The sequence below is a fragment of the Tribolium castaneum genome, chromosome 2, assembly GCF_031307605.1.
Source record: "Tribolium castaneum strain GA2 chromosome 2, icTriCast1.1, whole genome shotgun sequence".
Lineage (NCBI taxonomy): Eukaryota > Metazoa > Arthropoda > Insecta > Coleoptera > Tenebrionidae > Tribolium > Tribolium castaneum.
In genome coordinates, this window is record NC_087395.1 from 17,967,871 (window position 1) to 17,983,136 (window position 15,266).

General features: G+C 34.8%; 3 protein-coding genes across 9 annotated transcripts in view; 2 read left to right on the forward strand and 1 right to left on the reverse strand.

Moving 5' to 3' along the window:
* Window positions 1-10,378, reverse strand: LOC658396 (peptidoglycan-recognition protein 2). The gene is made up of 5 exons (XM_008194705.3): window positions 10,241-10,378; window positions 716-974; window positions 447-666; window positions 283-401; window positions 1-232 (listed from the first exon to the last, which is right to left on the reverse strand). Exons 2-5 carry the CDS (start codon window positions 771-773, stop codon window positions 42-44), a joined length of 588 nt encoding a protein of 195 aa, XP_008192927.1. The 5' UTR covers window positions 774-974; window positions 10,241-10,378; the 3' UTR covers window positions 1-41.
* Pax (Paxillin) overlaps window positions 1,276-15,266 on the forward strand; it is a 27,819-nt gene continuing 13,828 nt past the window's right edge. For 2 of the 5 annotated variants that reach the window (XM_008194720.3, XM_008194743.3), the window contains exons 1-2: window positions 10,396-10,530; window positions 11,247-11,392. In XM_008194720.3, coding sequence (XP_008192942.1) covers window positions 10,398-10,530; window positions 11,247-11,392 — 279 coding nt within the window. In that variant the 5' untranslated portion in view covers window positions 10,396-10,397. Of the gene's footprint in view, window positions 1,418-5,415; window positions 5,550-10,395; window positions 10,531-10,921; window positions 11,189-11,246; window positions 11,393-15,266 lie in introns of those variants that run through there. The other 3 variants (XM_064355095.1, XM_064355096.1, XM_008194729.3) reach the window with 3 other exon arrangements.
* Window positions 1,278-9,966, forward strand: MESR6 (Misexpression suppressor of ras 6). 3 transcript variants are annotated; one of them, XM_008194695.3, is made up of 2 exons: window positions 1,278-1,417; window positions 5,648-9,966. In XM_008194695.3, exons 1-2 carry the CDS (start codon window positions 1,405-1,407, stop codon window positions 6,700-6,702), a joined length of 1,068 nt encoding a protein of 355 aa, XP_008192917.1. In that variant the 5' UTR covers window positions 1,278-1,404; the 3' UTR covers window positions 6,703-9,966. The 3 variants fall into 3 exon arrangements, with proteins under 3 accessions (XP_008192917.1, XP_064211167.1, XP_008192923.1); XM_064355097.1 differs by lacking the exon at window positions 1,278-1,417 and adding an exon at window positions 1,471-2,534; XM_008194701.3 differs by lacking the exon at window positions 1,278-1,417 and adding an exon at window positions 5,431-5,549.

Here is a 15,266-nt window from a genome sequence, read left to right on the forward strand (position 1 = left end):
TATGCTTTATAATAATTTTATTTTAAAAACTAGAATACAGTTTATTTCGGCGGGGACCTGGTAAAGTGCGGCCAGTTCTGTAGTTCGCGGTACAGCTTTAGGCCCGGACTTTCCGTCGCGCTGACTTGGCGGGCCCCAAACAGTTTGAAACTTTTGCCCAACTCTCCCAACTCAACCCCGCATTGGAGAAAATCTTTAGCGGCTTGTATCTGCTTTTTATTTGGAAGTTGAGCTGTAATAAAAGGCTCGTAAAGTACGAAAATAACACGAAAAACAACCTACTCGTGTAATTGCCGATGAAACCGAGCCCCAAAGACCGGGAGTTGTACCCACGTGTGTGCGCCCCCACTTTGTGCCAACCTGCGCCCTCGTAAATCTGGCCGTCACCACCCACTAAAAAACTAAACCATAATTAAAAAAAAAAAAACAAAAATCATCAAATTTACTTGTATCCAATATCGTGAAAATCTAGATTTTCCATGTGAAAATTCTGAATGTTTCGCAAAATCGCCGCACATTCTTCCTCAGTGCTGCAAGTGTTGGTCACCGTGTGGTGCACGACCACGTTTTCGACAGGGATTAGGGCGTAATCCACTTCCAAAGCAGTGCGAGCCCCCCATCTAGTGCGACTCACGATTTCGGGGCACACTGCCGGCAAGTTTGACTCTGGAAACACCTCATTTAGCAATGGATGGGGTTTGAGCGGTGGTTTTACCTGTTCGAGCCAGAATTTGGTGCAAAATTGAGAAAATAATCACGAACTTTCGTCCCATATTCAACTTTGCCTTGTATGCAAAATTAAAATTATTTATTTAATTAGCACGTCCTTTAATGGAACAACACGAGTAACCTTCGAGATGATAAACTTCTGCATTTATATACGGTGACCTGTGGGGTCTATGACTTTATCTTCTTGTTATGGTTTTTATCTCTGGGTTGTGGGGATTCCCGATCAGGGACTTCACCAACGGTGACTAAAGTTAAATAAAAACAAGAGCAACGAATTTAATTTTATTTTTGTGCTGGATTTTGCAGTCTTCTTAGACGTCCTTATCACTATCAGTTCTTATCATGTTTTATTAAATCATAACTTAACGTAATTTTCGTTACGCAGTTATCAAGTCACTTAGATACGGGGGGCAACTCAGTCAGTTAATTCGCAAGGTTTGTGCGGGAAAAAAATTTTGGTTTTTAAAATTTTGCAAAACTTGTTGAGAGGCGCTGCCCGTCCGTTGTTTACTTCTTTCAAGGTTGCCTACACTGACCGTCTGGAATTTCATATCTTGACATTTGTGATTCTGCGAAAATGCCTAAATAAGGTCATTTTCCTAAAAAGTGCCGATAATTCGTGATGTAGTTGAGAAGTTTTGCTTAAAATTAGTATTAGAACGGCAGCTTATTACCATGGATGACCTAGGTAAGGACACAAACGCTTCGCTTATCCTAACCACCTGCCTCATAACCTAAATTTGTCCCAAGTTAACACATTATTAACAGGCGTGTTATCAGTAGCGATTGAAATTAAATTGAATATTAATCTTGATAACACCAATATTTGGAAATTGGTGCAATAATTAAGTGGGAGGTCAGCGATCAGCGGTTGCAAAAATGTTGACTTGTTGCAATTTTGTAAACAATTCGCCTGACAGGTGTCAATTAAACTGACGTAACCCCATTAATTCAGTCTAAATTTATTTGGCCGGCAGCTGGCAATTCGAATTATAAAACTGTTTTCTAGCTTCATCTTTCCGCATAATGAATGGGTCTTTTTATAAAACTCTTTCAGTCGGATGCGGAGGACTATTTCTAGCGTTTCCTGTCTCATTCAATGCGTTATCCTGTGTCGTCTCAAATTTTCCAATAAAACCCGCCTCGACCTCGTTATGAAACCATTGCGTCGCCGACAAATTAAATCCACACACATATAAGGCAAACGAGAAAGTGCAACCCATTTTCTAGGAGATGGGACCTTGAAGTCTCCAATCGCACAAAAAGCTGATTGTTTGTACACAATTACATCATATTTACACGACATGTGAGACCCCCACACCGACAAGTCCGCAGTAATTGTCCGCTCGCGATTTTGTAAATATTTAAAGTCGTTTGAGTCGCGTCGTTCCAGCAGCACTCCGAAAATAAAGCCTTTAATGACCGGCTAAAATTGGAGTGTCGGAAAATGTGATTAATCTCGAAAATTTCCGGTAAAATTCTCTTCTCTTGTTTTTTGGCGCCGGTGTCGTCTTGTGGGCAGTATTCTAAATTTGAACGTCGCGCACGCGCCAAAATACATTTGTAAATAAAATTAAAATGGAAAATAAAAATAATCATAGATATGTCCGCGAGTTTTCTTCATGTTTTCGGTCGTGTCGCGAAGACCACGTGATTTGGCCGTGTGCGAACTTTTGACAGACGTTTGAATTTGGCGCTCAGTTTTTTCTTTTATCCGATCATGGATCGCACGATGTACGGCAAAATTGTCCCCGGGACTTTACACCCCTATCAGTGCACCCTCAAAAATGGGACGTCCCCCGGATGTAAGTTTGTTTACGTTTTTTGAACTCTAATTGAACAAACAGCTGTACCAATTTGTACTTTTTTAATTGAATTAAAATATTTTTTCCTGTTTTTTGACCATTGTCTGCAACGAGATGGCAAGGGTCCAAATGGCTGTCTAAAACGATTCTGATGTAAAAACAACAAAAAGATCATTGGGGTTACTCGGTCTGGTAGAGTCGCTTTTGCACACATGTGACAAATGAGATCATTTTCAATTGATGTGATTAGACTACGGAAGACTATAACTTAGGAGACTAAACGAGATACAGATCGCAGTATTTTCCGTACCCAAAAAAATAATACGGTAGTGTAAAAATGGGGGCGTTTCGAGCGTTATACCGACTCGACGCCAAGTCGTTTTAAATTAATTTAAATCCAACCAATTCACTAATTATTTGGAAAAACATGCAGAAGTGTTACCTTTATATTTTTAACAAACTGAGAAAAACTAACGATTAAAATTTTCATAAGAAACGAGAAAAAATTATTCAAAATTTGCGCCTCGTCACGTATTTTTTAAGACGCTGTGAATACGGTTCAAGACACAAGAAAAATGTTAAGAAGAAATTTGTAGAGAATTAAATTTCCTGTAAAAAAGTCCGCGAGACCATATTTCTATCGGCAACAGTTTAGTCCCAAAAGACGTTCAGAGACGTTGAAGCGATGGATTTATTTTATATTTACCGGTGGTCAAGGAACGAAAAGTTAATCTATATCTAAACTGTAAAAGATAGGAGTATGGTGTCGCGGACTTTTTTGTAGAAAATTTTATTCTCTACAACTTTGTTCCTTACACTATTTTTGTATTTTCAACCGTATTCCCAGCGTTTTGGTAAATATGCGACGGTACGCTAAACATTACACTACTTTACACAAGTTTTGTCCTTTGAACAATTTGAGTAAAATTTGATACATTTTGGCGCCTATAGTAATTTTTGTCATATCACATTACACTTTTTTTAAATAAATGTTTTGTTTATTATTTTATCACCCCAGAAGTTACGATATTTTTTAAACGTACATATCTTTTGTTAGTTTATTAAAATTATAATAAAAGCAAAATTTGAAACACTTTTTGAAGTATCTTATAAACTTCAGTGTTTTGAGCGCTGTTACTATTCTGGTGAAAACTAGTTTACTGTTAGAGTCGTAAATTTATCTGTAAAAACATCAGGAAAATAAAAAACACACGGAAATAATTTGCAATAAACATCCAGATTTGTTTTGCTACATTTGAGGACTAATTTGTGTTCGACCTTATATTTTTGCCAACGCTGCGAATGCGGATGAATGTTCAAAAAAGGTGTAGGGAACAAAATTGTAAAGAATAAAAATTTCTACAAAAAAATTTGCGACACCATATTTGCTTATTCAACGGTTTAAGTATAAATTAATTTTCGTGCAGGTGACCCATAGATCTATAACTTTTTTGCTATTAGAAACATTGCGATGCCGTTTTCATTATACAATAGATCGACTTAAAGTCCACAAACTAAAAATATTTTTATTATACTTAGGGTGTTGTACAAAGAGTGGTGAACTAAAGTTATATTTTTTGAAATGGAACACCTTATATATTTTTGCATAATTAGATTCTACACAAAAATAATGTAACTTTGTATAAATTATTATAGAATGATTCAACTTTTCGTTATAAAAAAGACCAATTTTTGGAAAATCACTACGAAGTTGCCAATGAATATTTTCCGACAAATTTACCACAGAAAAGCTTAGAATACCTTGCAGTTTTTGCAAATAGTCGACTTTTACTTGAAATATGCAGATAATGTACAGGGTGTGCTAAAACGTAAAAAGTTGAATAACTCATTTATTTCAAATGGAACAACATATATTTTTTTACATGTATTGATAGCATTTTGCACAAGCTTTCTAATGGTATAGGGTTTGCATAGCAAATTTAAAACATTTTTCAAGATTTAAAAAATAAATTATTACAAGAAAACTTGTTATCCTATAGTTATCCTATAACCTGATAAGTCAAATGGTAATTCATTTTTTTGGGCCCTAAATCGTTGAAGATAGGAATATGGTTTCGCGGACTTTTTTTTAAATTGAATTCTCTACAACTTTCTTCCTAACAATTTTCTTGCATCTGTCACCGTATTCGCATCGTTTTGAAAAATATGGGGTAGAGTACAATTTAGTTAGAGTTAAAATAAAAAACAAAAAAAAAATAAAGTTTTTGCATCATGTTTCTGACTTACTATTGAGAATTTAATGCTTTATCTGCCTGTATTTTTTTGCTTGCTATGTGTTAACAGTCATACAAATGGAATCATTTTTTCAAACTTATTACTCTGAAAACCTAGAGGGTAATGCGCTCTCTGGCGCCCGTCACGGAACTATCGAGGACGGGACCGTTTTATTTAAGCGTCGTTTCGTATCCTAACCTTTAGATATCCCTAGATTAAAGTGAGACTATTCCAAAAAAATTTCAACACTTCGTTAATTTTATCACCAATTTGATTTGTGTATTTTTCCTGCAAATAATGACATCAAAATGATTTTTAACTGAACGGTTGGAAAATATTTAAAACAGACCCTGGCGTATTAATAGACGTCGTAAATTTGATTCATTCGTGTTTTCAAGTAGTAAATTACGTAATTGTATTTTTTCGATAAACACTTGATTTATGTATTGGTAATTCCCGCTGAGTATGCAACATAATTGCAGCTTTGCTGTCTGTGTCCTCTCCTTGCGACCCGACACCTTTAATTCACACTTTCACACTCCCAAACCAATAAATCGAATTTGTCTCATTTGAGAAAACCCGAGTCCAACGAACTCGTTTTTATCAATCGTTTATGCCACGAACGTCCGATATTTCCGCCCATCAAATCTCGTAACTTCCCCGTTCTTATCGTATTTGTCCAAAGACTCACATATGTACATTACTGACGTAGAGATGAGGTCATTTGTAAAAGGTAACTGGAGTGCGGTTCGTCAGTGAATTCGCTTAAAAAAATGAGTGGTAAGTTTGGAAATTTGCGCCCTGAAGATGCCGGTTTTCCGCGGAACGAAACGTCGGGTGGTGTGTGTGAGTGTTTAAAAGTGGTTTTTCGTCAACAGGTCGCCGGAATCGCGAAAAAATTCCGATTTATGTGGTGGAGTACCATCACGAGGTCTTGCCCCATATTTACCGCAATATCGGGGCCAAGCTGTTGCCTCTGGAGGGCAACACCATTGTGCATTTTGACTCGCACCCCGATATGTTGATTCCCAAAAATATGCCCGAGAGTTATGTGTACAAGAAGGAGAAATTGTTCGAGGAGATTAGTATCGAAAATTGGATGTTGCCAGGGGCTTACGCTGGCCATTTTAAGACACTTTGGTGGATTAAGCCCCCATGGGCTCATCAGATTGAAGACAGCGATCAGAAATTTTTGATTGGGAGGAACAAAAACGGCCACATTCGGGTCAATTGTAAAGAGAATTATTTCGTTTCGGAGTGTTTGTTCGCCAAAACTGAGGACCTGGAGGGTGTTAGGGAAGTTTCCTTAAGGGTGGCAACCCTAGGGGAGGATTTTGATCGAAAAGTTTTGGGCGAAGTCACGGGACCGTACATTCTGGACATCGATTTGGATTTTTTCAGTACGAGCAACCCCTTCAAGGAGATTTACAACAAGGCTGGGACTTACAACAAATTGAAGGAGATTTACAAATTTGTGAAACCCAGTGATGACATTTTCGAGTGTGTGTCAAGGCGGGAAGAACAGATTGAAAATTTGGAAAGAATCTTCAAGCATTTGCAAGACCGGAAATGTCTGCCCGAAGATGTGCCGAGCGAAGTGCGACAGTTGAGAGATGAGCTGTTGAAGTTTTATTCCGAGGAGGAAATCGACTGGGAGTTGGTGCATGATGCCGGTTGTACGTGTGACGATACGGAGTTGCCTCATCACGTGGCGAGTTCTGAAGAACTGGGTGTTATGTTTGAGCGGTTTCGGGGGGTTTTGGAGGGTTTGGCGACGCCTCCAGTTGTTGTGACTGTGTCAAGATCAACGGAGGATGATTATACACCGAGCGAGGACGTGGAGGTGATTCAAGAGTCCGTTTTGAGGATTGTTAGGGAAAAATTTAATTGTGATGAACCAGTTTTGGATTACAGTGAAGAAAATGCCGAATAGATGTGTTGTTAGTTGATTTTTTGTGAATTGAAAAATCATTATGTACAGTGAAACACACGAAAATAGCAATTTTCGGATTCGCTTTATAAAATATCTCACGGCGTTAGTAAGTTTTTGAACAAAATAAGTTGAAACAGACGAAAGTATGTTAATTAAGATTCGACTTAATGATATAAGTATCATTGAATTTCTCTAGGAAAAAAGTCGAGTGAATCAGACGAAAAAAATACAAATGCGGATGTAATTTTGTGATTTTTTTTGAAACCTTTGATATTGAAGAAAAACAAGCTTTAGATATAATTTTGTAATTTATTAACTTGTTTTGGCAAAATCTTTTTTAAATCAATGAGTTCGTAGGTAAAAAATGCCCTCAATTGATACAAACAGTAGAAGTCAGCTAACTTAAATTTGAATTTTATGTTTTTCTCATTTCTTTTAACTAATAACTAATTCCTTCAAAGTTTGGTAATTTCTTGGTAAAAAAGCGAATTACAGATTTATTAATGTTTTAAAATTAGTGGGTTTAAAAAATACGTTCCTTGCAAAATCTCTCAGAATATTGAATTTGTGGCTGAAAATCGCTCTGAAATATTTGTAAAAATGCAGGCGATTCAGATCTTTTGCGATGATATTGAAATTAGTGAATCCCTTGTTGAAAAATGCCCTAAATTAACCAAAACAAAGCGAAATATGTCAGGTGTTTTGTTGTGGTGAAATCCTTAATTTGTAAATTATTCGCTGAAAGACGCTCGAAGCTTAACCGGCGAAAATAACGAGTTCTCGGTCTAATTGTGTTTTTCTGCCTTGTTTTTAATTTTATTGTGGAAGATTTCCGTTCTTACTTTCCAACTTATGACGTGTTATTAAATATCTCGTCTTTGAATTGGTCAAAACAGGGTAAAAATTAAACGTAATATTGTGATTATCGCACTTGTTTAAGTAAAATACCTCGAGTGGGTTTTTTGCTGCAAAGTGCATTATTAACCTAATTAGATGAAATAGTTATAATAATACGAGTGCGAAAACACAAGCTTAAAGTTCGAAGGCTGTCGTTATGCAACAAGCGTATGCGAGTTGCATACCTAGACACCCAAAAAATCTCCCCGAATATTGAGTTTGTGGCTGAAAATTGCTCTGAAATATTTGTAAAAAAGCAAGCGATTCAGATCTTTTGCGATGATTTTGAAATTAGTGAATTTCTTGGTGAAAAATGCCCTAAATTAACCAAAATAAAGAAAAATAATCAAAGTCAGGTGTACCTAACTGTTTTGTTTTGGTAATATCCTTAATTTGTAAATTATCGGCTGAAAGATGCTCGAAGCTTTACCAGCGAAAATAACGAGTTCTCGGTCTAATTTTGTGTTTTTCTGCCTCGTTTTTAGTTTTTTAGTGGAAGATTTCCGATCTTGTTTTCCAACTTATGACGTGTTATTGAATGTCTCGGCTTTGGATTAAGCAAAACAGGGGAAAATACCGAAAATTAAACTTAATATTGTGATCATCGCACTTGTTTTAGTAAAATATCTTGAATGAGTTTTTTGCTGAAAAGTGCTTTACATTAACCTCAGATGAAATAGTTATTATTTATTAATAATACGAGTGCGGAAACACAAGCTTATGCAACAAGCGTGTGCGAGTTGCATGCTTAGACACCCGAGAACTTTAAGCTTTATCAATTTTTTTTTTGTTGAAATATAATTTAAAACAAGTTGCCATAGAAGTGTGTTTTAAAATAGTGAAAATACGTTGCTGTGGAAAACGTGTTTTAAAATAGTGTTTATTTCTCGACACTGTCCAAATTTCCGGTTTTTCTCCTATATAAGGCTGTTTTGACAACTGTTTGGCATTTCTCAAAACGAAACGTCACATTATTTTTAACAGATTTAAAGCAATTTTAAGCCTTGTTGTGTCTAAGTCGAGGAATAAAATGTTGTATTCAATTCGTGGTTTGATAATCCACTCGTGAAATAAAATGTCCGATTTACTCTAAAAAGTAAATAAATAAATAATAAATAATACGATTGAATAAATAACTTATAACAAATTAAATTTATACCCAATTTGACGACTTTTTCAATTGCGGTACAATATCTTCTAAGATTAGTGAGACATGCTGAAGCAAACGACTATTAACCTTGGTCATTTTAAATTTTCAAATAATAAACACTTAAACACAAGGGAATCGGATAACCAGACATAATAAACTGTGGACATAATTGGTCGAATTTCTTTTGAAAGAAAAATTTTAGTAAACTATATTGATAATAATGTATTTAAAATGACTGTAAGTTGAACAGAACTGTTAAAAGCATCACATTACAGCCCTGATGTTTCAATTGTCTCGTTTTGGCAAAATCTTCGTGAATTAATAATAATAATAATTTCCTGAGCGGCTCTTTGATCTGAACAGTCGAAAAAAAAATAAAATTACATCTGCGATTTTTCGGCTTGTTCTGACGATTTTCCTAGAGATTTGAGAATTTTTCCGTAAAAGACACACTTGTTTGTCTCGAAAAACGTTCTGAAGCGAGCGAAATCGGCGAAAATAGCAAGTTTGAAGCGTATTTTTTCTGATTAGAGAAACAACATTTGTGTGGATATTGAGTTTGTTAATGAAAAATGCTTTAAAAAACTAAAAAATAGGCCAATTGGGATGATCATTTTCGTATATTCTTTAGGAAAATACGTCGAAATTGACGAAGGTATAATTCTTGTCTTGTTTGGTAAAATTCTTTTTGAAAAACATTGCAAATCGCTCGGAAATAACGAATTCTAGATCTAATTATGCGATTGTTTTTTGGGTGAAAAACTCGTTAGAAATTTATAAAAAATAGAGAATAATAATATTTGCAGCTATATTTTGCGACTTCTGACTTGAATTTCTTGGTAAAAAGGATTCTAATCAATTTAGCAAAACAGGGGAAAGCATCGATGGTTGGACTAATTTGTGAATTTTTCGCCGAAAAACGGTTCGAGTTAACAGAAACAGATATAATTTTGCGATTTCAGCTTTGTTTTTACAAAACCTAAAATTGAGGAATTATTGAGTTTCTGTCAAAAGCCATCTAGAAACGATATTTTCTGGTACGTGACAATTTTTTGTGTGAAGTCTTAGAGTCGAGTTATCAAGAACTTTTAAAAACAAGCCAAACCACCGAGCAACTTGAGTCATTTCCACAGTATTGTTAGGAAAATGATTTCATGTTGTCGCAATTTTGATTAAATTTGTATTCAAGAGAGTGCTAAATAAAGGAATGAAATGTGTGGCATTTATTTTTTGATTTCACCTGTTTTTATTTCCAATTATGTTTTCCAAGTACGCAATGTCTGTAAAAGTCCACGGTCATAACCGGCGCGTAGGTTTAACAATCGTAGGTTTTTTCAATAAAAAGTTGTAACTCGCACGTATTTGAATCCTTGGACGATTTTCTAAATCAGTCGATCGTGGAGACACACGCATCGTCTAAATTTACCTCAGTCTTAGCGTTGACGTTTCCGACAAATCGTTTCCGGAAAATTTCGCGAAAATGCCACTTACGTAAGGTGGAAAAGGTGGAGTTTTCGTGATTCCGCAAGTGGTCTATTTATAACCGGACACGTCCAGGTTTGCCAAAACTCGCGGGTGCAACAGTTAGTCATAGTCGGGATCTTCCCAAAACTATTGTTTTTTTCTCGCTTCGTGTTGGAAAAACGAAATGAGTGCTAAATTGCGCACGCGGACGCCCTCACCCAAAACGGTCACTTTCGACCCCTCGCCTCCGACGACACTGGAGCGGAAGCGGAAAGTGATGAGGTTTAAATCGCACGCCGAATGGGAGCAATATTTAAGTGAGTACGCGGTCACGTGGCCACTGGAAACGAACAAAATCAAAAATGCGCCAAGACTTTTTATTTTATTGTCCTGGGTGGCAATCATTCGGGCGCACTGACGTATCAATTCATTTGTTAATTGAGGGGCAAGCCCACGATTACGTCTTGAACAAAAATAAGTCGGCGCATAAATGGTCCTCAAGGCCGAACTAATTTTACTAAAACAAATTTGTTTATGTAATCGACATAACTCGAATAACAACAAATGTGATCGATTATCGATGGGTCACGCGAAAAGAATTTCAAAATATGTAAATAAAATCGCCCGATTGCAGTATTGCAAATTTCCGCCTATCGTTTGTTTGCCTTACAGTGATAAGGAATTGCATGTTTGTCCATTATTGATACAACTGCTCGATTCAGTTAATTGCAGCCCAAGGATGTGTCTGCATTGCTGTTCTTACTAATCAGTGCCACCACCGTGTTTTATTAATAACCGTATTCCGTGTGATAACACCGTTTTCCCCAAATTGTGACGCATCCTTTATCAGCTTGGCGGTTTTAATTTCGAGTAATTGACTCATTTTGTCCAATTTCTTTCAATCACCAACCGATTTATTAATTATACTAAGCTCGGACGAAATGGACGTGACTCGAAATCCGTACGCCGAATTCGGTACAAAATCAATTTTGAGTTGTTTTTTTAAATTTGTTGATTTTTCGTGTTATTGCAGATGCTCTCTTGGCCGATCTTCAAAACACCGTGTCTCCGGGTGGCGGGAGCAGCTCCGGTTACGGGTCCTTGAATGCGTCCAGGGATGGACGACAATCGGGGGCTGAAAGTCCAGCCTCAAGAGTCGATTCGTATGGTGTTAGATCGGTAAGTTGTTTTTTTGGTTTTTGGCAAAAGCGTTGTTTTGGCGGAACCGCGTAAACGATTAGTTGCGCCATCTGGGAAATGCTGGTGCAAGTTATTTCGAGAATAACACAGTCACAAATTACGATGTTCTAGATGGAGATGTATTCAAAAACGTCCGGTCGTTTGAAAACTGTTTGCTTGTTTTGTAATTTGTGTGTGGCGACACCTTTTGATGTTGTATTTATAGATGCGGCAGAAAAAATATTCTTTTCGGAAATTTTGGTGTAATTATTGTGTAATCTCTGGCAAAATTTTGCGAAATGTTTGCGGTTCTGACTGAAAACCGAGCGAAAACAATTGGAAACAGCACAAGTAAACTAATTAACAGCGTAATCTTGCAATAGATTTTGAGATTTTAGTTCAAAATCGTACTGAAGACACGGAAAAAGAAAAAATAACACCATCTTCAACAAAATTTATTGAGGATTTTGGCTTATTTTCGAGTGGAACAAGCTAAATAACGTCAGTTTCAGTTCATATAAAATATAATTAAAGAAAATTAATGAATCTTTTCTATTTTCCTAATTAAGGAAATCGAGTGTTTTTTTAATTTTAACGGTAATTTTTTGAAAAAGCTTTGTTTGTTACATCAAAAACGTGTTAAAAATTACTAATGTTTTAGCATGTTTTTAACGAAATGTTGAAGTAATCGCTGAAAACAAACAAAAAAAAACTTCATTTTCTATCAAAATCGACATTTTTTTAGCTTAATAATTTACTGTATTGAAAATCGAATTTAGTTCTTAACGGTTGCGAAATAAAAAAGCCAATTCTAATAAGTGTTTGGACTACGAAGGACTATAACTTATGGGACGAAACGAGATACAAAATCGTAGGATTTTCTGAATCAAAAAAAATAAATAAATAATAATAAAAAATAGTAGGGCAGAGTAAAATAAGGGCGCTTCGAGAGTTATACCGTCTCGGTGTCAAATCGTTTTAAATTAATTGAAATTCAACCAGTTCACTAATTACTTGGAAAAAAAATGCAGAAATGTTGAGCTTTGTATTCTCAACAGACTGAGAAAAACTGAGGACTAAAATTATCATGAGAAACATGAGACAAAAATATTTAATAGTTATTTATTTAACGAGTGTGAGTGTAAATCGGACGTTTTTCGAAACCGTATTCACAACGTTTTGATAAATAGGCGACGGTGCCTAAAAAATTATCGCCTAGAATTATCAGTTTCCGTTCCACCTTATATTTTTGCAAACGAAGCGAATACGGTTGAAAATACAAAAAAGTTGAAGGAACAAGGTTCTAAAGAATTAAATTTTTCATATTTCTATCGTCAACGGTTTAGGTGTAAATAACTTTCCAATACCTGAAAACTTCTAAAATGAAGCAAATATATCGCTTGAGTGTCTTTGAACGACTTTGGGGCCAAAATGGTTGAAGACATGGACATGGTTTCGCGGACTTTTCTAAAAAAAATTTAATTGTCTACAACTTTTTTCTGAACATTTTTTTTAAATATAGTTTAAGAGATAATTTTTGCACTATATTCTTATATTCCTATATTCAGAGTTTATATTCTCACCTGAGGATGACCACTTTGTGGTTGAAACGCGTAGTGTTTTTAATAAAGGTTTGGTGTGTCGGGTTTTTTAAACTTTGTTTATTTTAGTTTCCACGCCAAGGAAATCCAACAAGAAGTAATACATTTATTAATAAATTATTTAAAAAAAAATGTTTATTTCTAATGTGTTCTTGTCCATTTTGTTTAGTTTCAGAAAGTTTAAGTGGAAGAAAAGGTACCGATTTGACGTTTTTTTGGACTATCACTAAAAAAAAATACTATTTTCTAGCAACGTTTCGATTTTAATTGATGGCCTGTAGCAGATTAAATTAAAATCAAAACGTTGCCAGAAAATTTTATTCTTTGAGTTATAGTTCACCAAATACTTTTTCTTATACTGAAAATAATTATTATCACTTTTAATAAAAATATTAATTCCTGATAATTAAAGCAAGGAAGTTCCTAAGAAGTTTTTTTTACGTACAGAAATTTTTATTACTTAAACTTACTTAAACATCTGCGTGTAAATTAACATCGCCTGTTGTAGTTTTTTTCTAATTATTAAGAATATGTGTTGTTTTCAACAATGAGAACTATTTTTTTTGTCATAAACTTAGAAAAATCTACTAAACATTATGATTTAGAACTATGTACTATTTGCAAGAATACACAAAATGTATAGTGTTTTATTAAAAAAAAAACAAACATTGTAACATTTTTTGAATAAAACGTTTTTTTTTGGGCTTCAGTTTTGTACAAATTTATTTAAACAACGGTCAAAAGTTTTATTCAATAACTTTGCCACTCTAAAAAAATTTTGGAAGGTCTCCTCTCCAAAATTAATTAATCTCTGAATAGGCGTCAGTGACATTTCAGAAAAATTAATTTTTGCAACATTTTTTTGATTAATAATGTCATGTATTCACCTATTTTATTTACACATACGAGTACCACTTATTTCTGTGTCAGTGTTTATAGTGTTTATAATAATTAAAAACTAATACAGTAAAACCTCTCTATGGACGACCCTCGACGCGGACAATACATTTTTTCTCAATAACCATAATGTTATTTACATTTACCTTTTACAAGAAAGAGTGATGGTGCATAGAACAAATTTTTATTTCATACACTATGTAGAAATGCATGAAAAATTGTGAATCCAGAACGAAATATCAATGAGCGTATGAAAAAAAAACTTTGGAAAATGTAATGAAAAGATTGTTGAAAATGATAATGATAAAGGGGAAGTTTACCTTAGCACCACATTAAATAATGTTCGTGAAGTATACGAAATAACACGAGATACATACATAGTTTTTTCTCAGGCTGTCTGACTATTTTGATGCTGTTCAAGGAATATGTATCATGTATAAAAGTTATATTGAATGATGTTTTCCTAGCCCTATAAATAACGCTTTTTTGAATTTTGTGGTATTATGTTGATGGATTAACACATTTAAGTTAACTTGTGTGAGGTCACTTTGAAAAAAAACGTAATTTTTCTATTAATTTTACCCACCTCCCGTTAGTGGACACCTCTCCAGAGCGGACATTTAAAGATTCCTCGTGGGTGTTCGTTGCTGAGAGGTTTTACTGTATTAGTGTTTTTGGGGCAAATACGGTAGATATTTTTAAAATGTGTATCTACACGTTGACTATTAAAAACTGGTGAAACTTGTCGTCAATTTAAAATTTGAAATATTGGGTTGGCAACCTTGAATACCAAATACAGATTTTGTAACAAACCCACAGGAATGCCAATTAGGTACTCACTGTTGTCAATATTTTGATAATAAATCGACTCACAGGTGCTACAATAGAAGAAATTCTGAAAATACTTATTTCTGTAAGAAAAACTTTTGAATGTGGTGATATCTCGTATTTAACCACGCAAATACGTAATATATTTAGAACAAACTTACAGATGTGTTACAGATGTTTCACAAATATCGGGAAATGTTCACAATTTGCCAAAACACTCCAATAGATAGCGCCAGTTGTGCTATATTTAACCGATGCTTTCTAAACGTCGATTTTATAGCACCAATAAAACATCTTTGATCGTCAAAATGCAATTTCAAGCTAATGTGTTTTGATGGATAGGCTCATTACGTCACTGATTTTTCTTATACATGAAGAATAAATTTTAATTTTTCAAACGATGCAGACTGTTCGTAATGTAAATAATATTAAACATTTGAGAGTATAATTAGAATTGTGGGAATTCTAATAAACACAAGAAACAAGGAGTGCTGACAAAAATTTTGGCGCTTCATTTGATAAGTTGTTTGACATAATTTTGACGTAAT